The 24,482-nt window shown below is 37.8% G+C and overlaps 1 protein-coding gene across 6 annotated transcripts in view; it reads right to left on the bottom strand.

Moving 5' to 3' along the window:
* FAM149B1 (family with sequence similarity 149 member B1) overlaps window positions 1–24,482 on the bottom strand; it is an 87,342-nt gene that overhangs the window by 42,859 nt on the left and 20,001 nt on the right. For all 6 annotated transcript variants that reach the window (XM_049645210.1, XM_049645215.1, XM_049645211.1 and 3 more), the window contains exons 4-7: window positions 8,320–8,462; window positions 7,130–7,246; window positions 4,597–4,761; window positions 1,987–2,174 (exon numbers count right to left, since the gene is read on the bottom strand). In XM_049645210.1, coding sequence (XP_049501167.1) covers window positions 1,987–2,174; window positions 4,597–4,761; window positions 7,130–7,246; window positions 8,320–8,462 — 613 coding nt within the window. The remainder of the gene's footprint in view (window positions 1–1,986; window positions 2,175–4,596; window positions 4,762–7,129; window positions 7,247–8,319; window positions 8,463–24,482) is intronic.

Raw genomic sequence — 24,482 nt, 5'->3', positions numbered from 1 at the left:
ACTGTCAGCACAGAGCCCGACATTGGGCTCGATCTCATGAACCATGAGATCATGACCTGAGCCGAAATCAAGAGTCAGACACTTAAGTGATTGAGCCACCCAGGTGCCACTTAACCTTTCATTTCTGCCCACCCCCCTCCCTTATCTAGAATGTCTGTTATCCTTTCCCTGGCCCACTATTGTATGATGGGTGTGTTGGGGTAAGGCGACTTTTCTCTATGACAGGAATGGTTGGTTGGATTATATAGTTAGATGTTTATATTCCTATGTATATAGCCTTTAGTTTCACAGATATATAGATGGAAGAGAATTGGGCCCCAGTAACTTTACTTAATGTATTATATCCATTCATGGGAAGTTTATTCATACCAAGACCTAATTTAGATGATAGTATTTTGAACTTCTGAGCTATGCTATAATAAGTCTCTTGGGAATTTAGTGTATTTTGCATGTGGGAGCACAGGAATCATTAGGGGCAAGTGGGAGAATTGTAATGGACAAACTCTAAGCTTTGTGGACAAACTCTTTGTAATGGACAAACTCTTACCTCTTGGTGTTCACATTTTTTTTTTTTTTTAGTTTTTATATATTTTTGAGACAGAGAGAGTCAGAACATGAGAGGGGGAGGGGCAGAGAGAGAGGGAGACACAGAATCCGAAGCAGGCTCCAAGCTCTGAGCTGTCAGCCTAGAGCCTGATGTGGGGCTCGAACCCACAGACCGCAAGATCATGACCTGAGCTGAAGTCAGAAGCTTAACCTACTGAACCACCCAGGCACCCCGGTGTTCACATCTTTGTAGAATCTCCCTTTGAGTGTGACTTACTCCAGACCAACAGAAGATGGTAAAAGTGATGAGATGTCACTTCCATGAATATGTTACATTATATAAGCTTCTGTTTTGCTGACTAGCTCTCAGCCTTTCTTGCTGGCTTTGAAGAAGAAAGCTGCTGTGACTCCTACAGTTACAAGAAACTCGATACTTCTAAGAACACACAAAAGGGGAAGTGTTTCTGTTCCTAAGTGAGCCTCTACATGAGAGCCTAGCTGTGGCCAACACCTTGATCACAGCTTTGTGAGATCCTAAGTAGAGAACTAGCTAAGCCATTCCTGGTCTTCTGACCCACAAATCTGTGAGATAAAAAATGTATGTTGTTTGAAACTGATAAGTTTGTGATAGTTTTTTGTGCAATACAGAAAAACAAAATAATTCTTAAAAAGCTAAATATACATTTAACCATATAATCAAACCATTCCACTCCTAGAAATTTACCTAAGAGAAAAGGAAATGTATGTGCAAAAAATTCTTGCATAGTAATGTGCATAATAGCTTTGCATATTATAGTCCCGAATTGAAAAGAACCCAAATGTCCATGAACAGGTAAATGGATAAACAAATTGTGCAACAGTGGAACACTTCTTGGGAATAAATTGCTGACGCACACATTTACATAGATGAATTTCAAAATGATCATGCTGAATGAAGGAAGCTTACAAAAAGGAAATACCCTGATTCCATTTATATGAAACTCTACAAAATAAAAACTAAAATATAGTGAAAAAGCACGTGGCGATTGGGGGTCAGGCAGGGGCAGAAAGGGATTACAAAGGTATTATATATATTATATTGACTGTTTTGTGGTTTCATGTATACATAGGTCAATTGACCAATTTACATTTTAAATATGAATGGTTTATTGTATAATCGCTTATTCTTAAGTAGTAGAGCAGTTTAAAAAATGTATTTGCCACTTGCACATCTTTTTTCTCACAAATAATTATATTCAAATAAAACACAGTATAGTCATCATAGAATAGCCTTGTTACTCATCCACTCATTTTCAAATATTGTCTAAATATCTGTTAATGTCTGTGGAAAATACAAATGTGAGTCTTTTGCAGTAATGAAACATATAATCTGAAAGGCTAGTCAGGGTTTGGAAATCATAAATAATTATTTTTTTATGTTGTTTTCACAAAGATCCTTACCAGAAGCAAATCCCTCCCAATGACTACGTGTCAGCTGCTCCATACAGCTCAGAACTTTGCTCCACACGTCGTCAAACACATAAGCAAGGACGTCCTCTTTCATGCAGTAAAATGGAGCAATGGGAGGGTACCCTAATTTCTGTTTCTCTGGAGATGCGTGTAATTTCTTTCCTTGAAACCCCTCTTCCCTGTAACAGAAGCAAATAAGACTTCCTAGTTATTCTTTACTGAGTGTTCACCACTGTGTTTTGTGCTTCTCCAGGAGCGTGATTTGTGTCCCCTCCCCACATGTATATGTATGTAGCTCAGTATATGTATGTAGCATATGTGTTAAACTGTGTTGTGACCTAAGGGAGTTCTCAAACAGACTGAATTTCCCTTTTTACTCCCACCCCACCCCACTACTCTGCCAAACAAAAAGAATAAGAAAAAGAAGACTGAGGTCTCATTGTGTATTTTTTAGCTTTGAACAGTGAACATTTCAGTTGAGCAATAAGCTATGACAAGCATACAGAAATAACCTTTTTGTTGTGACTGGATAACATTTAGATTACTATTCATGTACCATTTAATGATGGGCATGTGACTGTGTCACATAGTTATTTGAGGCAGTGATTCATTAGAGAAATAGTGTACTTTTATTAATCCAAACAAACAATTGGCATTTGGCTGGAAAGGGAAAGGAGGGGAGCCCACCAGCACAAGAAGCTACTGTGAGGCCTTTTTGGAGACCATGTAGCTATCTGTAGTCCAGAAACTCAGCCAAGTCTGTCTCTTCTCTGGAAGGGGGTACCAATAGCCCCAGTATTTGGGGGGCAAAGATCTAGCTGACAGATATGCTTACCTATGATAGATGTATTATAAATTAACACAAAGCAAATTCTGAAACACTTGGGCTATGAAGAAATATCTTACGGCCTCTCCCGTGAAAATTATCCCTGGGGTAGCAGAGGTGTCAAGAATTAAATAAGAAGCTCTAACTAGGAAAGAAGGATGCTAAGAGGTTTATGCAGGGCAGCTAAAGACTCTTTACTTCTTTCCCAAGGAAGAGCTGGCATGGCATTAAGTTGGGGAGAAGGCTGATTTAGTATTAATTGTATTTAAATTTATATTTCTTTTTATAGGAGATAACACTTTCATATGATGAAAAAAAATTCACATTCTACAGAAGGAAATGTATTTATGTAGTGAAAAATAAGTTTACATTTCTGTCTCCCAGGCACCATTCCCAGAAGCAAACATCATACATTGGTCCAGGGAAATAGTTACGTTATACACTGCACTGCATTGTGGCCTTTTATTTAAAAATGTATCTGGCCCTCCATCTCTATTAATACATATGAATACGCCTCTGAAAAAATAGCTGCAGAGAATTCTACTGGATGTACCATAGTATATCTAACTATCCAGTTATTGATCAACCAGGCTTTTGTTCTTATAGTCAGTAGGACATTTAATATTCTTGTATGTAGTTCTTTGGCTACATGGGTATTATATCTGTAGGATAAATTCCTATAAATAGAATTATTGAGTGAAATGGTATATACATTTAAAATGGAAAGATATTGCCCACTTTCCTCTAAAGAGAGATAATCTTCAGTGTTGAAAAAATGTGCCTTTTTTCCATTCAAGGAATTATCAAACTTCTTTGTTTTCTCTGCCAGTCTGACAGATAAAATAGTATCTTGTTATAGTTTTAATTTGCACTGCTAATTGTGAATGAGATTGAATTTTATTTCCTTTATTTAAAATCCATTTTCTTTTGGGGCGTCTGGGTGGCTCAGTTGGTTAAGCGTCCGACTTGGTCTCAGGTCATGATCTCACGGTTCATGAATTTGAGCCCCACATCAGGCTTTGAGTGGACAGTGTGGAACCTGCTTGGGATTTCTCTCTCTCTCCCTCCTTCTTTGCCTCTCTCCCACTTGTTGCGCTCTGGAACTTTTAAAGGCTTGGAGGAATAGCTTAAGAGGTTAATGTTTCAGAAGGGTAGCATAGGATAGTGAAGAGAGTACTGGATTTAGAGTAAGATGAATATATTTTGTTTGGTTGTGTTTTTTTTCTGTCTTGGGGGGGGCGGTTCTGAGTAGTAGATTTTATTATTTTTTCAATCCATTTTTAGCGAGAGAGCAAGCATGAGTGGGGGAGAGGAGGAGCAGAGGGAGGGAGAGAGAGAGAGAGAGAGAGAGAGAGAGAAAGAGAAAGAGAACCTCAAGCAGGCTCCACACTCAACACAGAACCCAATGCAGGGCTCAATCCCACAACCCTGGGATCATGACCTGAGCCAAAATCAAGAGTCAGACACTCAATGGACTGAGTCACCAGGTGTCCCTGAGTAGTATACTTTAGAAAAAATAGAGGGGTGCCTGGGTGGCTCAGTCAGTTAAGCATCCGACTTTGGCTTAGGTCATGATCTCACAGCTTGTGAGTTTGAGACCTTTGTCAGGCTCTGTGCTGACAGCTCAGAGCCTGGAGCCTGCTTCCGATTCTGTGTCTCCCTCTCTCTCTGACCCTCCCCCACTCATGCTCTCTCAAAAATAAACATTAGAAAAAAATAGATATTAATACACAAAATAGGGGGGGAGTAAAAAGCTTAAAATACTTAACACTCACATATCAGTGTGGTCGAATGCTAGGTATTCCTCTATTATTCCTTCAGAGATTATACAGTCTTCCTCCTCTCTTTCCATAGAATACACACTAGGGGATTTGGCAATGGGAGATGCTTTGTGAGCATAAGAAGATGAAAAATGTAACTTCTTTCCCCTAATACCAAATCTGGGAGAGGAAAAAGCAATTATTAATTGTATATAACATAAACAGTTCCTACAGCAATTCAGTCATACGAGTTTCAGCTCAAAATCCCTTGCCCTGCTGACATCTCCCCAGACTATTCATAGTCTTAATACCTATTGTTTCTCAGAACAGAAAGAATAAACACTAGCCATAGACCTACTCTGCCTAGGTGTACTGTGCAGTATCAAATACTATTTGCTGTCTTTTCAGATGCAACAGCTAAGGCTATGAGATAAGTTTAAAAATATTTAAGAATAACCAGTCAGAATGGCTAGTATCAAAAAGACAAGAAATAACAAGTATGGGAAAGGATATGGAGAAAAGGGAACCCTCATGCACTATTGGTGGGAATGTAAATTGGTGCAGCCACTATGGTTCCTCAAAAATTAAAAATAGAAATACTATATGACCCAGTAATTCCACCACTGAATTCCACCTGAAGAAAATAAAAACATTAATTTGAAAAGATACATGCACTCCTATGTTTATTGCAGCATTATTTACAGTAGCTAAGATATGAAAGCAACTTAAGTGTCCACAGATAGATTCATGGATAAAGAAGATGTGGTATGTATATACAATGGAGTATTACTCAGCCATGAGAAAGGTTGGAACTTGACATTTGCTACAACATGGATGGACATAGGGCATATAACGCTAATTGAAATAAGACAGGAAAAGACAAATACCATATGATTTACCTTAAACATGGAATCTAAAAACCAAGAAAAAGGAATAAACAAAACAAAACAAATAGATTCATAAATACAGAGGACAAACTGGTGATTGCTAAAGGGAATAGGGATTGGAGGGTTGGCAAAATAGGTGAAGGGTATTAAGAGGTACAGACTGCCAGTTATAAAATAAATAAGTCACAGGAATGAGAAGTATGGCATAGGGAACATAATCAATAATATTGTAGTAACTTTGGTGGCAGATAGTAACTATACTTATTGTGGTAAGCATTTTGTAATTTATATAATTGCTGAATCACTATGATGTACACCTGATACCAGTATTTTATATTTAAGTCTCTTTCAATAAAAAAATTGATGAAAAAATTAAGAATATTAATAATTACAACTTTCATGTACCTCAGGAGATAATATGCTTATTTCAGTAACTCCATCATAGTTCAAAATGCATATGCCTTAAGGGCAGGGATCTTCTCTTATTTATATTTAAATTTCTCTTCCTACCCAGGTATTCAATGAATATATGATGACTCATTCAGTTCAGAATCTTTACTTTGGAGAAAACCAGTCAAATCTGAGCAGTACAGTTTTTTTAAATGGCTCTGTTTAACGAAATATTAAATATAACCAATGTATATTTTGTGATATTCTTTATAATTTTGTACCTTAAGTATTTTTTAATGGAAAAAAAAAAGAATAAACCTGTGGCACTTTTCAGCAAGGCTAGTGGGAAAATCTGACTTGAACACATTTTGGAAATATGTGCAAATATTTAAGAAGAATATTTAAAATATTTGGAAATATTTCCAAATTTCTCCCATTCCATAGGTTGCCTTTTAGTTTTGTTGATTTGTTTCCTTCACTGTGCGGAAACTTTCTATTTTGATGAAATAAAATAGTTTATTTTTGCTTTTGTTTTCCTTACCTCAGGAGATATATCTAGAAAGAAGTTGCTACAGCCAATGTCAAAGAGGTTACTGCCTGTGTTCTCTAGGATTTTTATGGTTTCAAGTCTCACAGGTCTTTCATCCATTTTGAATGTATTTTTGTGTATGATGTAAGAGAGTGGAACAATCCTATTTTGGTTTGTTTTGCTGTTGTTTAAAGAGTTTGAGGTGTTCAAAAGAATTTAGCTATTTTAAATATACTAATTACCCATTTTAAGTTAATAAACTAATAGCAGTTTAACTTCTGTAAAGAAATTAAGTTGTAATTAGTATTATATGTTTAAGAAAAATTACTTTTTCAGTATTTTTTCAAAAAATCTTTAAAGTGTGTTTCTCAAACTCCTAAATCTCCTGAAACCAGTCTATCTACACTTTATTTCAAGAAGGAAATGCCTGTATCTATAAATATATAGAGATAGAGATAGAGACATAGAGATAGAGACATAGACAGAGACAGAGATAGAGATAGAGATAGAGATATATCTGAATAACAAAAGTATCCTTAAACCCTAGGGAATCACTTACTTTTTGAACAAAAAAATTATATAATAAAATTCTCTATGCATAAAAACTGTGGTCAATCTTAACAGCATTTTCTGTGCTTTATTAAATACCATCAAGTAAAACATAAGTTTTTTAATCCCCTAGTATAACTGGCAGAATATAACACTTTGGATACATAAATACTTACATATTAGAAATACTTACATAGTAGAATCTCTTTCTTGAGAAAGTGTTGTCTCATGTGAAACTGAAACAGCAGAAGGGGATCTAGGATACAGTCCATATCCTTCGCTTGGAGTGATTATCTGCCTACCCAGGATCCTTCAAAATGAACAACGTAAAGAGACAATCAAGCACGTTCACCTGGCATACATACAAAATGTAGATATTCTTGGAACAAATATGATGGCTCTCTATAAAAGTCCAGTGCATACTTAGTACGCTACTGATTAAGAATGATTCTTAAGAGAAAAATGTGAATCCAGAATCTTATTACAGGTTATAGCTTTCTTCCACAGAATAGAGATGGAAAAGATAAAGCTATAGCCTCACACTGCTGAAAAAATCCAAGGAAACTGAGCAAAAATTTGTAATTTTCCCTCCATCCTCTACAATAATCTTCATTAAATCTGCTAAAATGGATGAAAGCCAGGCCAAATTAGTGAAAACTATAAATTATATTCTTAAGAACATGATGCTATATAAATTTTAGGTATAAATTTTAAGTAGTAAGTATAGTAACTTACTATAGTTACTATACTTACTATATAAGTAAGGGAAGTAAGGGAAGTAAGTGAGGGAAGCTTCCTAACAGCTTATGTCTGCTTTTAAATTTGTGTAAGAATTTTCTTGTAGACAACAGTGTAAACAAATATATTTTCTCAAATACATCCTCTTGCTCCAAAGAAGAGCTCTTTGGACAGCCACAATGCATAGATCTCAGCTACAGGTAAAGGAACTGTTTTTCTCAATTAGGACAACATGGTGGTAGTTATGAACACTCTAAGAAACTTCCATCAACTTCAGTTTTCTCTCAGTGCAGTCTTTATACCATATGGCCTTATTTACATTCATTAAAACCAAGTCCATAAAGATTTCAGAATACAAGCTTTTTTTGGATATCTGCTTTTTTAAAATTATTTTTTAATTTTTTTTTTTATTTTAGAGAGACAGAGAAGACAGTGAGGAAGAGGGGCAGAGGGAGAAAGTCTTAAGGAGACTCTATGCTCAGTGTGGAGCCTGACGTGGAGCTCGATCCCCCAACCTGAGATCATGATCTGAGCCGAAATCAAGAATCGGACACAGCCAACTGAGCAATCCAGGCGCCCCTAGATATCTGCTTTTCAAATTTTAGTATTAGCCATGAATACAAGCCAGATCTAGGGCTTTAATACCTGAGGTGAGGAAAGCTGCATGTCCATTGTTGGCACTCTTCCTGTAGACTCTTAGTATGCACACTCAACTTCTGCTCATACAAGAGCTCGTCAATGGCTGTGAACATTGCCTGGACCTTTTCAGTGGCATTTTGATCAAGCTCCTGGAAGAAAATATCACCCCTAAATATTTAGGTGAGCTTTTAAAGTCCTAAAGGTTGAAAGCAATCAAATTTAAAATTTAGTCCATTTGAAATACTGTTGAATTTCCATTAAAAAATTTAGTGAATTTTCATCTTATAATATTCAGATTTCCTTCCTATTCCTATGTAAACAAAATTTATAGAAATACCTACTTTTTTAAAGTGACATTTTCTTCATTATAAAAATACTATGTTTATTGTAATCATTTTGAAAGATCCAGAAAAACATGAAGAATAAATTAAAATTACCAATAATTCTACCTAATATAATGATTGCTAATTTTAGTATAGTTGCTTGGTTCCAGTATTTTTTTAGAGCTGAAGATAGACAGTTAATCCTATACATGCGGCCTTAGGGATGCTGACCCTCCGCCCCCATGTGCCCCCTTTCCCCCCCGCCACACACAGTCAAAAATCCATATATAACATTTGGCTCTCCAAAAACCTAAGTACTAATAGCTTACAACTGACTGGAAGCTTTAACAATAACCCATATTTTATATATGTATTGCATACTGTATTCTTACAATAAAGCTAAAGAAAAGGTTATTAAGAAAATCATTGTGGGGGCGCCTGGGTGGCTGTCAGTTGAGCGTCTGACTTCGGCTCAGGTCATGATCTCACAGCTCGTGAGTTCGAGCCCCGCGTCGGCTCTGTGCTGACAGTTCAGAGCCTGGAACCTGCTTCGGATTCTGTGTCTCCCTCTCTCTCTACCCCTAACCCACTCGCATTATGTCTCTGTCTCTCCCAAAAAATAAATAAACATTTAAAAAAATTTTCTTTTTTTTAAAAAAAGAAAAGAAAATCATGGTGTGCCTGGGTGGCTCAGTCAGTTAAGCGTCTGACTCCTGGTTTTGGCTCAGGTCATGATCTCGCAGTTTCGTGAGCTCAAGCCCCACATCAGGCTCTTCGCTGGCAGCCTGGAGCCTGATTGGGATTCTCTCTCTCCCTCTCTGCCCCTTCCCCACTCGCGCTCTGTCTCTCTCAAAATAAATAAATAAACTTAAAAAACAAAATAGGGGCGCCTGGGTGGCTCAGTCGGCTAAGGGTCCGACTTTGGCTCAGGTCATGATCTCTCAGTTCCTGAGTTCAAACTCCACATCGGCTTCTCTCTTTCTCTCTCTCTCTCAAAAATAAATAAACATTAAAATTTAAAAAAAATCCTAAGAGGGGAGCCTGGGTGGCTCAGTCAGTTAAGCGTCTGACTCTTGATTTTGGCTCAGGGTCTTTATCTCACTGTTCATGAGTTCAAACCCCACGTCCACCTCTGCACTGACAGTGTGGAGCCTGTTTGGGATTCTCTCTCTGCCTCTCTCTCCACCCCTCCTCTCTCTCTCAAAAATAAATAAATAAACATTAAAAAAACAGACAATCATAAGAGAAAATACATTTACAGTCCTGTACTGTTTTGAAAAAAAGTCCACATATAAGTGGACCCACACAGTTCAAACTTGTGTTGGTGAAGGGCTAACTGCATATATATCATTTTGTAGTCTGTATTTTTATTTTACTTTTAATTTTTTTTAATGTGTATTATTTATTTTAAAGAGAGAGAGAGAGAGCACAAGCGGGGTTGGTTCAGAGAGAGCGGGAGACATAGAATCCAAAGCAGGCTCCAGGCTCTGAGCTGTCAGCACAGAGCTGACAAGGGGCTTGAACTCATGAACTGTGAGACCATGACCTGAGCTGAAGTCGGACACTCAGCCAATTGAGCCACCCAGGTGCCCCTGTAGTCTGTATTTTTCAACTGAGAGTTTAGGTTATCTCCCTGCCCTCTGTAATCCTTTAGTAGCAGCAATAGAGATGGCTATAAAATATAAATCTGATCATGTTATTTGCTTCCTTGCTTTTCTACTTTATATTTATGCACCCTTTTTTATTCTGGTGGAACAAAAAGTATAAGATAATAAATCTGTATTTTCACTCCACGAATGAAAATCAGTTTCTACCCAATTAAAAAAGACTTGCTAGATAGATATGAAGGCTAATTTTAAAGACTGTTGACCTTAAAAAAAAATACAAAAAAAAAAAGTGTCAGCTTTTTAAAAGCAAAATAAGCTTCAGGAATAGCAGAGAATTGCAAATGGGGACAAGCAAACTTATGGCAAAGCATAGGCAAGTCCAGAACAGAGGAGAGGCTTGCTTTTATAGGCAAAAGGAGGAAGCTAGAAGGGGCTGTTATGGCTTCTCATTGGATGAGTGTGGTGGTTTCTCACTGGTTGGGCTGTGGATGGGCAGGAAGAAATTCTTCCTCCTGCTGGGGTATATAAAGTAAGTTTCTTCCTGTTGGGGAATGCAAGCTATGGTTTCTTATGGAGGGATGGTAGTGTGTGAGAGATTGCTCTTTAGGGCTTCCCAACTCCAGGTTTAATGATATTTCTTTTATTTATTTTCACAAGAGTCAACATAAGTAATATTTCTAAAAAGTCTTTTACTGTTTTCAAGCTTCTGGGGGCTGAGGTGGGACTTTTCTAGTCTTAGTGAAATTTTTTATTTATTTTTTTCATGAAGCATCAAAGTTCTTTATTAGAGATGAGAATGGGATAATGTTGAGAAAGAAGTGACTAGCACAATCTCCTAGCAAGCTGGCTGTCTTTTGTTTTGTTTTGTTTTTGCATTGCAAGCATTTTTTAAAAATTTAGGGGCGCCTGGGTGGCGCAGTCGGTTAAGCGTCCGACTTCAGCCAGGTCACGATCTCGCGGTCTGTGAGTTCGAGCCCCGCGTCAGGCTCTGGGCTGATGGCTCGGAGCCTGGAGCCTGTTTCCAATTCTGTGTGTCTCCCTCTCTCTCTGCCCCTCCCCCGTTCATGCTCTGTCTCTCTCTGTCCCAAAAATAAATAAAAAACGTTGAAAAAAAAATTAAAAAAAAAAAATTTAATTCCAGTATAGTTAACATACAGTACTATTGAGGGTTGATGGGGGGTGGGAGGGAGGGGAGGGTGGGTGATGGGTATTGAGGAGGGCACCTTTTGGGATGAGCACTGGGTGTTGTATGGAAACCAATTTGACAATAAATTTCATATATTAAAAAAAAACATACAGTACTATATTAGTTTTAGGTGTACAATACAGTGATTCAACAATTCCATATATCACCATACATCACTGTGCTCATTATGACAAGTGCAGTCCTTGATCTGTATTACATTACCGATTTCACCTACCCCCCACCCACCTCCCCTCTGGTAACCATCAGTTTGTTCTCAATAGTTAAGAGCCTGTTTCTTGGGGCACCTGGGTGGCTCACTTGGTTAAGCCTCCAACTTCAGCTCAGGTCATGATCTCATAGTTCATGAGTTTGAGCCCCACGTCGGGCTCTGCACTGACAGATTCTCTGTCTCCCTCTCTCTCTGCCCCTCCCCCACTCACATGCTCACGTGTGCTCTCTCTCAAAAATAAACATTTTTTTAAAAGAGGCTATTTCTTGGCAAATGTTTTTCTATTAAATATTTATCTGCTTAAATGCTATTATGTCAACTCTTCTTGTTGTTAGTATTTGCCTATTATAACTTTTCCCATCCCTTAATATCTGGGTGTCATTCTGTTTTTGAAATGTTTATTTAAATAGCATGTAGCTAGAATTTTAAAATCCAATTTCAGAGTCTCTGTCTTTTCTTAATAGGTAAATTGTATCCACTTATTATAATGTGCAATATTTAGACTTATAGCTACCATTTGTTTTGTGTTTGTATTTAACCTTTTTCTTGTGTTTTTTATTTTCTTTTTCTTCTGTTACATTTTTTCTTGTTTCCTCTATTAATTTGGAAGTTATTCATTATGTTTATATTCTACTAGTAGTTAAAATTTTAGCATCCGTACTTCATTTTTTTATTTTTTTAAATTTTTATTAATTTATTTTCAAGTTATTTAACATACAGTATATTCTTGGCTTCAGAAGTAGAACCCAGTGATTCATCTCTTACATATGACACCCATTGCTCATCCTGAAAAGTACCCTCCTTAATGCCCATCACCCATTTAACCCAACCCTCCAACCCCTCTCCAGCAACCCTCAGTTTGTCCTCTGTATTTAAGACTCTCTATGCTTTGCCTTCCTCTCTGTTTTTATCTTATTTTTCTTTCCTTTCCCCTATGTTCATCTGTTGAGTTTCTCAAATTCCATACATGAGTGAAATCATATGATATCTTTCTCTGACTGACTTATTTCGTTTAGCATAATATCCTCCAGTTTCACCCACATTGTTGCAAATGGCAAGATTTCATTCTTTTTCATTGCCCAGCATTATTCTATTGTGTATACATACTATATCTTCTTTATCCATTCATCCATCGATGGACATTTGGGCTCTTTCCATACTTTGGCTATTGTTGATAGCACTGCTATAAACATTGGGGTGCATGTGCCCCTTCGATTCAGCATTTTTGTATCCTTTGGTTAAATTCCTAGTAGTGCAATTGCTGGGTCATTAGGTAATTCTATTTTTAATTTTTTTTTTCCTTGGAAAACATTATGGTTTTATTTTTATTTATTTATTTATTTATTTATTTATTTTTTAATATATGAAATTTACTGTCAAATTGGTTTCCATACAACACCCAGTGCTCATCCCAAAAGGTGCCCTCCTCAATACCCATCACCCACCCTGCCCTCCCTCCCACCCCCCATCAACCCTCAATTTGTTCTCAGTTTTCAACAGTCTCTTATGCTTTGGCTCTCGCCCTCACCCACTCTAACCTCTTAATTCTTTTTTTTTTTTTTCCTTCCCCTCCCCCATGGGTTTCTGTTATGTTTCTCAGGATCCACATAAGAGTGAAACCATATGGTATCTGTCTTTCTCTGTATGGCTTATTTCACTTAGCATCACACTCTCCAGTTCCATCCATGTTGCTACAAAAGGCCATATTTCATTTTTTCTCATTGCCACGTAGTATTCCATTGTGTATATAAACCACAATTTCTTTATCCATTCATCAGTTGATGGACATTTAGGCTCTTTCCATAATTTGGCTATTGTTGAGAGTGCCGCTATAAACACTGGGGTACAGGTGCCCCTATGCATCAGTACTCCTGTATCCCTTGGATAAATTCCTAGCAGTGCTATTGCTGGGTCATAGGGTAGGTCTATTTTTAATTTTCTGAGGAACCTCCACACTGCTTTCCAGAGCGGCTGCACCAATTTGCATTCCCACCAACAGTGCAAGAGGGTTCCTGTTTCTCCACATCCTCTCCAGCATCTATAGTCTCCTGATTTCTTCATTTTGGCCACTCTGACTGGCGTGAGGTAATATCTGAGTGTGGTTTTGATTTGTGTTTCCCTGATAAGGAGCGACGTTGAACATCTTTTCATGTGCCTGTTGGCCATCCGGATGTCTTCTTTAGAGAAGTGTCTATTCATGTTTTCTGCCCATTTCTTCACTGGGTTATTTGTTTTTCGGGTGTGGAGTTTGATGAGCTCTTTATAGATTTTGGATACTAGCCCTTTGTCCGATGTGTCATTTGCAAATATCTTTTCCCATTCCGTTGGTTGCCTTTTAGTTTTGTTGGTTGTTTCCTTTGCTGTGCAGAAGCTTTTTATCTTCATAAGGTCCCAGTAATTCACTTTTGCTTTTAATTCCCTTGCCTTTGGGGATGTGCCGAGTAAGAGATTGCTACGGCTGAGGTCAGAGAGGTCTTTTCCTGCTTTCTCCTCTAAGGTTTTGATGGTTTCCTGTCTCACATTCAGGTCCTTTATCCATTTTGAGTTTATTTTTGTGAATGGTGTGAGAAAGTGGTCTAGTTTCAACCTTCTGCATGTTGCTGTCCAGTTCTCCCAGCACCATTTGTTAAAGAGACTGTCTTTTTTCCATTGGATGTTCTTTCCTGCTTTGTCAAAGATGAGTTGGCCATACGTTTGTGGGTCTAGTTCTGGGGTTTCTATTCTATTCCATTGGTCTATGTGTCTGTTTTTGTGCCATATTTTTAATTTTTTGAGGAGCCCCCATACTGTTTTCCAGAGTGCCTACACCACTTTGCATTCCCACCAGCAGAGCAAAAGAGTTCCTCTTTCTCCACTACCTTGCCAACATCTGTTGTTGCCTGAGTTGTTAATTTTAGCCATTCTGACAGGTGTGAGGTGGTATCTCGTTGTGGTTTTGATTTGTAATTCCCTGATGATGAGTGATGTTGAACATCTTTTCATGTGTCCGTTTGCCGTCTGGATATCTTCTTTGGAGAAATGTCTATTCATGTCTTCTGCCCATTTCTTCACTGGATTATTTGGTTTTGGGGTGTTGAGTTTGATAAGTTCTTCATATATTTGGGACACTAACCCTTTATCTGATATGTCATTTGCAAATATATTCTCCCATTCTATTGGTTGCCTTTTAGTTTTGTTAATTGTCTCCCTTGCTGTGTAGAAGCTTTTTATCTTAAGGAGGTCCAAATAATTCATTTTTGCTTTTATTTCCCTTGCCTCTGGAGACATGTCAAGTATGAAGTTGTTGTGGCCTAGGTCAGAGAGGTTGCTGCCTGTTTTCTCCTGTAGGATTTTGATGGTTTTCTGTCTCAAATTTAGGTCTTTTACCCATTTTGAGTTTATTTTTGTGTATGGTGTAAGAAAGTGGTCCAGGTTCATTCTTCTGCATGTTGCTATCCAGTTCTCCCATCACCATTTGCTAAAGAGACTGTCTTTTTCCCATTGGATGCTCTTTACTGCTTTGTCAAAGATTAGTTGGCCATATATTAGTGGGTCCATTTCTATGTTCTCTATTCTGTTCCACTGATCTATGTGTCTGTTTTTGTGTCAGTACCATACTGTCTTGATGATTACAAGTTTGTAATACAGGTTAAAGTCCAGGATTGTGATACCTCCAGCTGTGGTTTTCTTTTTCAACATTACTTTGGCTATTCAGGTTCTTTTGTGGTACCATACAAATTTTAGAATTGTTTGTTCTAGCTCTGTGAAGAATGCTGTGTTATTTTGATAAGGTTTGCATTGAATGTGTAGATTGCTTTCAGTAGTATCAATATTTTAACAATATTTGTTCTTCCAATCCATGAGCATGGAATGTTTTCCCATTTCTTTGTGTCTTTTTCAATTTGTTTCATAAGCTTTCTATAGTTTTCAGTGTACAGATATCTTACCTCTTTGGTTAGGTTTATTCCTAAGTATCTTATGGTTTTTGGTGTAAATGGGACCAATTCCTTGATATCTCTTTCTGTTGCTTCATTATTGGTGTATAGAAATGCAACCAATTTCTGTACATTGATTTTATATCCTGTGGCTTTACTGAATTCATGTATCAGCTCTAGCAGTTTTTTGGTGGAGTCTTTTGGGTCTTCCATGTAGAATATCATGTCATCTGCAAAGAGTGAAAGTTTGACTTCTTCTTTGCCAATTTGGATGCATTTAATTTTGTTTTGTTGTCTGACTGCTGAGGCTAGGGCTTCCAACACTATGTTGAACAATAGTGGTGAGAATGGACATCTCTGTCATGTTCCTGATCTTAGGGGGAAAGCTCTCAGTTTTTCCCCATTGTAGATTATATTACCTATGGGCCTTTCATATATGGCTTTTATGATGTTAAGATATGTTTCTTCCATTCTGACTTTCTTGAGGGTTTTTATCAAGAAAGGATGCTGTACTTTGTCCAATGCTTTTTTTGCATCTATTGACAGTATCATATGGTTCTTATCCTTTCCTCTATTAATGTGGTGTATCACATTGATTGATTTGTGGTGTAACACATTGATACTGAAACAGCCCTGCAGCCCAGGAATGAATCCCACTTGATCATGGTGAATAATGCTTTTAATGTATTGTTGACTTCGATTTGCTAGTATCTTATTGAGGATTTTTGCATCTAGGTTCATCAGGTATATTGGCCTGTAATTCTCCTTTTTAGTGGAGTCTTTGTCTGGTTTTGGAATCAAGGTAATGCTGGCTTCATAGAATGAGTTTGGAAGCTTTCCTTCCATTTCTATTTTTTGGAACATTTTGAGAAGAACAGGTATTAACTCTGCTTTAAATTTTTGGTAGGATTCCAGGGCTCTTATTTGTTGGGAGACTTTTGATAACTGAGATTTCTTTGCTGGTTATAGGTTTATTCAAATTTTCTATTTCTTCCCATTTGAGTTTTGGTAGTGTGTGAGTGTCTAGGAATTTGTCCATTTCTTTCAGATTGCCTAGTATGTTGGCATATAATTTTTCATAGTATTCTCTTAGAATTGTTTGTATGTCTCTGGTATTGGTTGTGATCTCTCCTCTTTCATTTGTGACTTTATCTATTTGGGTCCTCTCTTTTCTTTTTGAGTAGTCTGGCTAGGGGCTTATCAGTTTTGTTTATTCTTTCAAAAAATCAGCTCTTAGTTTCACTGATCTGTTCTACTGTTCTATATCATTTATTTCTGCTCTAATCTTTATTTCCCTTCTGCTGGCTTTGGGCTATATTTGCTGCTCCTTTTCTAGCTCCTTTAGGTGTAAGGTTAGGTTGTATATTTGGGGCCTTTCTTACTTCTTGAGATAGGCCCGAATTGCAATGTATCTTCCTCTTAGGACTGCCTTTGCTGCATCCCAAATGATTGGACGATCATGTTTCATTTTCATTTGCTTCCATATATTTTTTAATTTCTTATTTAATTTCCTGGTTGACCCATTGGTTCTTTGGTGGGATACTGTTTACCCTCAATGTATTTGGGGTTTTCCAAATTTTTACTTGTGGTTGATTTCAAGTTTCATAGCATTGTGATCTGAAAATATGCATGGTATGATCTCAATCTTTTTGTACGTGTTGAGGGCTATTTTGTGACCAGTATGTGATCTATTTTGGATAATGTTCCATGTGCGCTCAAGAAGAATATGTATTCTGCTGCTGTAGGATGAAACGTTCTGAATATATGTGTTCAGTCTATCTGGTCCAATGTGTCATTCAGAGCCATTATTTCCTTGATTGATTTTCTGCCTAGGTTATCTGTCCATTGTTGTAAGTGGAGTATTAAAGTCCCCTATAATTATGGCATTATTATCCAAAAGTTTGCTTATATTTGTGATTAATTGATTTACATATTTGAGTTCTTCCACGTTGGAGGCATAAATATTTACAATTGTTAGCTCTTCTTGATGGATAGACCCCTTAATTATGATATAATGCCCTTCTTCATCTCTTGGTACAGTCTTTGTCTTAAAATGTAGTTTGTCTGATGTAAGTATGGCTACTCCAGCTTTCTTTTGACATCGTTAGCATGATAGATGGTTCTCCATCCCCTCACTTACAATGTGCAGGTGTCTTCTGGTTTAAAATGAGTCTCTTGTAGGCAGAATATAGATGGATCTCATTATTTATCCCTTCTGATACTCTGTGTCTTTTGATTGGGGCATTTAGTCCATTTACATTCAGAGTGATTATTGAAAGGTATGAATTTAATGCCATGGTGTTATCTGTAGATTTCATGTTTGTTGTGATGTCTTTGGTCCTTTGTAGTCTTTGCTGCTTTCCACTCACAGAGTACCCCTAGAATCTCTTCCAGGGCTGGTTTAATGGTCATGAACTCTTTTGGTTTTTGTTTGTCTGGGAAAGTCTTTATCTCTCCTATTCTGAAGACAGCCTTGCTGGATAAAAGATTCTTGGCTGCATAGTTTTCCTGTTCATCACATTGAATATTTCCTGCCACTCGCTTCTGGCCTGCCAAGTTTCAGTGGATAGGTCTGCTACTAACCTTATGTGCCTATGCCCGTAACTTAAGGCCCATTTGTCCCTAGCTGCTTTCAGAATTCTCTTTATGTTTGTGTTTTGCCAGTTTCACTATGATATGTCATGGTGTTGACCTGTTTTTATTGATTTTGAAGGAGTTCTCTGTGCCTCTCAGACTTGGATGCCTGTTTCCTTCCCCAGATTAGAGAAGTTCTCAGCTATAATTTATTCAGATAAAACTTCTTCCCCTTTCTCTCTCTTCTTCTTCTGGAACTCCTATGATGTGGATATTGTTTCGTTTCATGGAATCACTTAGTTCTCTAATTCTCCCCTCATGATCTGGTAATTTCCTTTCCTTCTTTTTTTCAGCTTCATTATTTTCCCATTTTATCTTCTATTTCACCTATTCTCTCCTCTGCTTCTTCCATCCTCACTGTCACTGTATCTAGTTTATTTTGCATCTCAGTTGTAGCATTTTTTAATTCATCAGGACGAGTTCCTAGGCCTGTGATCTCTGTACAAAGAGATTCTCTAGTGTCTTCTATGCTTTTTTCAAGCCCAGTTATTAGTCTTATGACTGTTATTCTAAATTCTTGTTCAGATATATTGTTTATAACTGTTTTGAGCAATTCTCTGGCTGTGATTTCTTCCTGAGTTTTCTTTTTTGGGAGAATTCCTCTGTTTTCTCATTTTGGCTAGTTTCTGCTTTTTGTGGGTTTTAATAGCTTGTTATTACTGCATCTGTGAGTACTTCTATATTAAAAAGGGGTCATACACTGTCCAGGGTTGGCACTTTAGGAATTGTTTTTGGTATACATTATATGCACTCTGTTGTGTTTTGGCTGCTCTATCCCACTGGTCAGTCCTCTGCAAAGCCCCTCCTTACTTTTAGTGGTGGAGTGTTTGGACCTTCAGCCAAGGTGTGCTTTGATTTGTTTGTTGAAGTAACCCTGGAAAAAAGGGAAAGGAGTGGGGAGGAAGCCTGATCCCATAAAAAGAAAAAAAATGAAAGTGAGAAATGAAGACCAAACAGGGAATCAAAAAACTATCAGGCTAAATTCAGAGAAAGAGAAAGGAAAATAAAGAAGAGAAATAGAAAAGGTGTAAAATGAATAGAATAAAAATGCCTAATTGAAAAAATATATGTATATATATAAATGACCAAAGACAAATCAGAAACTATGAGCCTGATTCCAAAAGAAGAGGGTAGAAAGAGGAAAGGAAAGGAAAGGAAAGGAAAGGAAAGGAAGGGAGGGGAGAGGAAGGGAGGAAAAGAGTTAAAAAAACAGTCATCTGTTGGTGCTGGGACTGGTGGCTGTACTGGTCTAGAGGAGAGGCTGCCTGCATTGGCTCAGAGCCAGCCTTGCTCCAGTAGATAGGCAGTTGCCAGGCACAGAGGGGAGCAGTTTGGTGTAAATGGGTCCCACCTCCAATGGGGGCAGCTGTGCTGCTCTCTGAAGTCCTGCCATGTTGGTATTGGGGAGAAAAAATGGCAACACCCAATCTCTCCTCCTTTCCCTCCCTGAACAGAGTTTTCTGTCAGGCAGCCCTTACCCAATAGCACAGATGGTCAGCTTGCCCTGCTCCACAGTTCTCTCAAGGCTTCTAGCTGCTCGGCTAGATTCAAAACCCAATGTCTTAAAGGACCCCGCATCCTGTGGATCCTGTTCTGGAGTAGTGCCACTCCACCCTGCGGATAAAAGGCCTCTGGCTGGCACCTGCAGGGTCTTTTGTCTTTGGGGAGGCAATAAACCCTCTTCCCAAAGTACTCCAGGAAGGGGACTGTTCTCTCCCAGTGCACCCCTGAGATTGCTACAGTGCTGGGGCCCAACTGCCTTCTCCCCAGTAGCATGCACCGTGGCTTTGCTCTGGAGAAAGTCACGCACATTTGAAACCTTCACATTTCAGCTCTTAAGGCTGTTTGCAAAATACAAACTGGCAATCTCCCCATTTCTCGTCCATGGTCGAGAGTCCATGGTCTGGAGAGGTTTTTCTCATGTGCTAACTTGATACTTTTTGAAGACCTGTCTCTTTTTGTCTCTGCACTGAAAGGGTTCCCTCCCCTCCGTGCCTTTGCCATTTTATCTCCCCCTAATCACATACATGTACCTCAATCCTGCCAAGCTGTCTCCCTCCAACTGTAGGGACCCTTCTGCCACTCCACAGATTGATTTCCTGGGTGTTCCAAGTGATCTGACCTCAATACAGCTGTGTTTGAGGGACAGGGAAAATCCCAGTCCCCCTACACCTCTTCCATCTTAAAAAAAAATTTTTTTTAATGTTTATTTATTTCTGAGACAGAGAGAGACAGAGCATGAGTGGGGGAGGGGCAGAGAGAGAGGGAACACAGAATCCGAATCAGGCTCCAGGCTCTGAGCTGTCAGCACAGAGCCTGATACAGGGCTCAAACCCATGTACCTCAAGATCACAACCTGAGCCTTAGTCGGTTGCTCAACCAACTGAGCCACCCAGGCGCCCCAGCACCTCTTCCATCTTAACTCTGCCCCCATACTCCTTTATTTTTCTAACAAAGTTAGAAAGTTAGTTTGTTTGTTTTTAGCATTTCTGGCCTCCACTGAAACAAAGCAAGAACTTTGATCATTTTGCCATATATATACATATATCAAATCATTATACTATATAGCTAAAACTAATAAGTTATGTGTCCATTTTTAAAAATAGGGGAACAAAGGGATGCCTGAGTGGCTCAGTCAGTTAAGCGCCAGACTTAGGCTCAGTTCATGATCTCACAGTTCGTGGGTTCGAGCCCTGCATTGGGCTCTGTGCTGACAGCTCAGAGCCTGGAACCTGCTTTGGTTTCTGTGTTTCCCTCTCTCTCTGCCCCTCCCCCACTTGTGCGTGAGCTCCCTCTCTCTCTCTCTCTCAAAAATAAATAAACTTAAAAAAAAATTTTTTTTTAAATAGGGGAACAAAGATAGGAAACATGTTGTGTGAGGATAGAATCCACGGAATTTGATGACAGATTTGATGAGAGAGATGGTTAATGAAGATGAATCTAAGCCTCTATTCTGGGTGATAGAAAGGATGATACTAGTGATAATAGTGAACATTCATCAAATAAGATATCCTTAACTGAGAAGATATCAATAGTCTTTATACTAAGTAATGAATCTGTACCATATCTTTTTTGGTTTAACTTTTTATTTTGACCTAATTTCAGACTTAGTATCAGATATCTTTAAAGTAGGAAAGGTAAACACTTAGGACTTCTCAGGAAACCTTCTTACCAGTGCTTTCTCAAGCTTTAGGACCATGTGGATCATGAAATCAATATAAAATGTTATTAAATAATACCCAAAAAACTAAAATAGAATAAAGTAGATAGAATGTAAAATATCATAGTATGACTCATATACAGGTTATTACTTTATAGAACTTTGTCTTCTGTTTTATGTACACACCATGAGTCATAATGTCAACTACGTGTCTTAGTGTGAGTTGCAATTTTAAGTTTGATGCCACCTATCTAGACAGGGCCCAGTAAGCCATCTTTCTAGTGTAAACTGTCCCTACTCCAGTTTATAGGATTAGAGTATTAACTGGAACAGAAAGGGACATAGGGGCTTCAGGCATCTTTCATCACAATGACAATCCAATTATGTAAAACACATTTTTCTAAAAAGGACTTTGATATGATTTAACTTCCCTCTAAGTATTTTTCATGTTTTTATTTTGAATTTTAGTATTGTGTTATTTTTAACACATAAAATGTTGTCATTTGTTTTATTTTTCCAGTATGCTTTGCCAATTACTTTGCTTTCTGTTGCTTCATGTATTGCATTCCTTTCTTCTGGCTTTTTCTTCTTGGTATAATCTATCCTTTAATGGTTCCCTCAGTGTGTATATATGGATGGGAAACTCTTATTCTATAGATGTTTAAAATGTCTTTATTTTGCCTTCACTATTTAAAAAATTTTTTTAATGTTTATTTATTTTTGAGAGAGAGAGAGGCAGAGTGCGAGCAGGAGAGGGGCTGAGAGAGGGGGAGACACAGAATCCGAAGCAGGCTCCAGGCTCGAAGCAGTCAGCAAAGAGCCCGATGTGGGGCTAGAACTCATGAACGGTGGGATCATAACCTGAGCCGAAGTTGGATGCTTAACTGACTGAGCCACCCAGACACCCCAATTTTGCCTTCATATATTTATTTCATATATTTGTATATCTTCTTATTTATCATCTAGAAGAGATATATCGTTCATGTATATATACTTGACATACACTGAATATATCTCTTGTTTTCCGTAGTACTTTAAAGATATAATATCATTATCATCTAGCATTCGTTAATTGTGAGCTATCTGTTGTAAGTCTGATTTTTACTCCATAACATGTGGAATGTCTTTCCTAATAGTTTTTAATGTTTCTCTTTTTATCTTTGATTATCAGCAGTTTCTCTGAAGAGGTTTTTTGTTTTTGTTTTGTCCCTCAGTTGATATACTTTTCAACATGCAGACTGTTATCTTTCTTCAATTCTTAAAAAAATTCAGTAATTATTACTTTCAATACTACCTCTTTCCATTCTCTTTCTAAAACTTCCATTAGACATATACTGTAGCATCTTAATCCAGCTTTCGTGTTCGTAACTACTCTTCAAATTTTCAATGCCTAAATTTATCTCTCTAATTTGAGGTGATTTTCTTAGCTCTATCATTCTGTTCACTACAGTTCTGTTTCACTCTGTGTGCAGTTTACCGTATCTATTGACATATTTCAACGTTTTTTTTTAATTTTTTTTTATTTTTGGGACAGAGAGAGACAGAGCATGAACTGGGGAGGGGCAGAGAGAGAGGGAGACACAGAATCGGAAACAGGCTCCAGGCTCCAAGCCATCAGCCCAGAGCCTGATGCGGGGCTCGAACTCACAGACCGTGAGATCGTGACCTGGCTGAAGTCGGACGCTTAACGGACTGCGCCACCCAGGCGCCCCTATTGACATATTTCAAGTGCTATTCATTTCCAGGATTTTAAACTGGATCTTCATATCTGTCTGTTCTTAAGATCTGTACCTGCCTTGATTTAAAACCCCATAATTTTAATGGATGCTATCTTATCACTTAATTCTTTGAGTATTTAATAAGCTTAATAAGCTTATTGAGGAGTGTGTACAATAACATTTCAAGTATATACAGCACAAGGAGATCTGAGAAATGTATTAATCATACTAACCACCATTCCCTTCCAGATTTATAACATTTCTGTCACTCTGTCACAATATACCCTCATTCCACTTTACAGCTGGGAGTCTCCCGTTCCCCATGCCAGGACACCACTGATCTGATTTCTATCACTACAAATTAGGTTTTTTTAAATTAAAGTTTATTTATTTATTTTGAGAGAGACAGAGGCAGTGTGAGTGGGGGAGGGGCAGAGAGAGAGAGGGAGGGAGAGAGAATTCCAAGCAGGCTCTGCACTGGCAGCACAGAGCCCAACACAGGGCTTCAACTCACATACCGTGAGATCATGACCTGAGCTGAAACCAAGAGTCAGATGCTTAATCAACTGAGCCACCCTGGTGCCCCTAGAACTTTGTATAAATAGGATCATGCAGGGTATACTTTTCTGCGTTTAGCTTCCTTCACTCAGCAGAATTTTTTTGAGGTTCATCTATGTTGTTGTATGTGTTAGTGTTCATTACATTATATTGCTGAGAAGAATTTCATTGTAAGGATATGCTGCAATTTATCCATTCTCCTTTTGAGGAACATTTGCATTATTTATTATGAGTAAATCTGATATGAACATTTATGTATGTCTTTTTCTGGACATATATTTTTATTTCTTTCAGATAAATACATTGCAGTAGAATTGCTGGATCTTAAAAGGAGTATAACGTTTAATGTTAAGCTATTTTGCAGAGTGTATGTGTGTATGTATACACACAACATACACACACATACATATATATGCACATACATATACATACATACATACAATTTAGCACTGCCACCGAAAATGTGTGAGCATTAAATTTCGCTCCACGTCCTGGCTAAAACTAGGTATTTAGTTTTAGTTTTAGCAGTTTTAGTGAGTGTGACATGGTGTATCATGACAGTTTAAATTGGAATTTCTCTGATGATTAGTATTAAACATCTTTCTATATGCTACTTGGACATATATCTTCTTTCATGGAGTGTTCAAGTCTTTTGCCCATTTTTAAAAACTGGTTTGTCTTCTTAACATGGAATTTTAAGTTTCGGATACAAGTCCTTTGTCAGATATATGTAGTGGTGCAAATATTTTCTCCCTGTCTGTGATTGTCCTTTCATTTTCTTGATGGTATATTTGGAAGTTCAAAAGATTTTTAAGTTTAATGGAATCAAATTTATCCATT

This window comes from Panthera uncia, chromosome D2 (assembly GCF_023721935.1).
Source record: "Panthera uncia isolate 11264 chromosome D2, Puncia_PCG_1.0, whole genome shotgun sequence".
Lineage (NCBI taxonomy): Eukaryota > Metazoa > Chordata > Mammalia > Carnivora > Felidae > Panthera > Panthera uncia.
The sequence above is the reverse complement of the archived record's forward strand: the minus strand, read 5'-3'. Positions and strand labels throughout refer to the sequence as shown.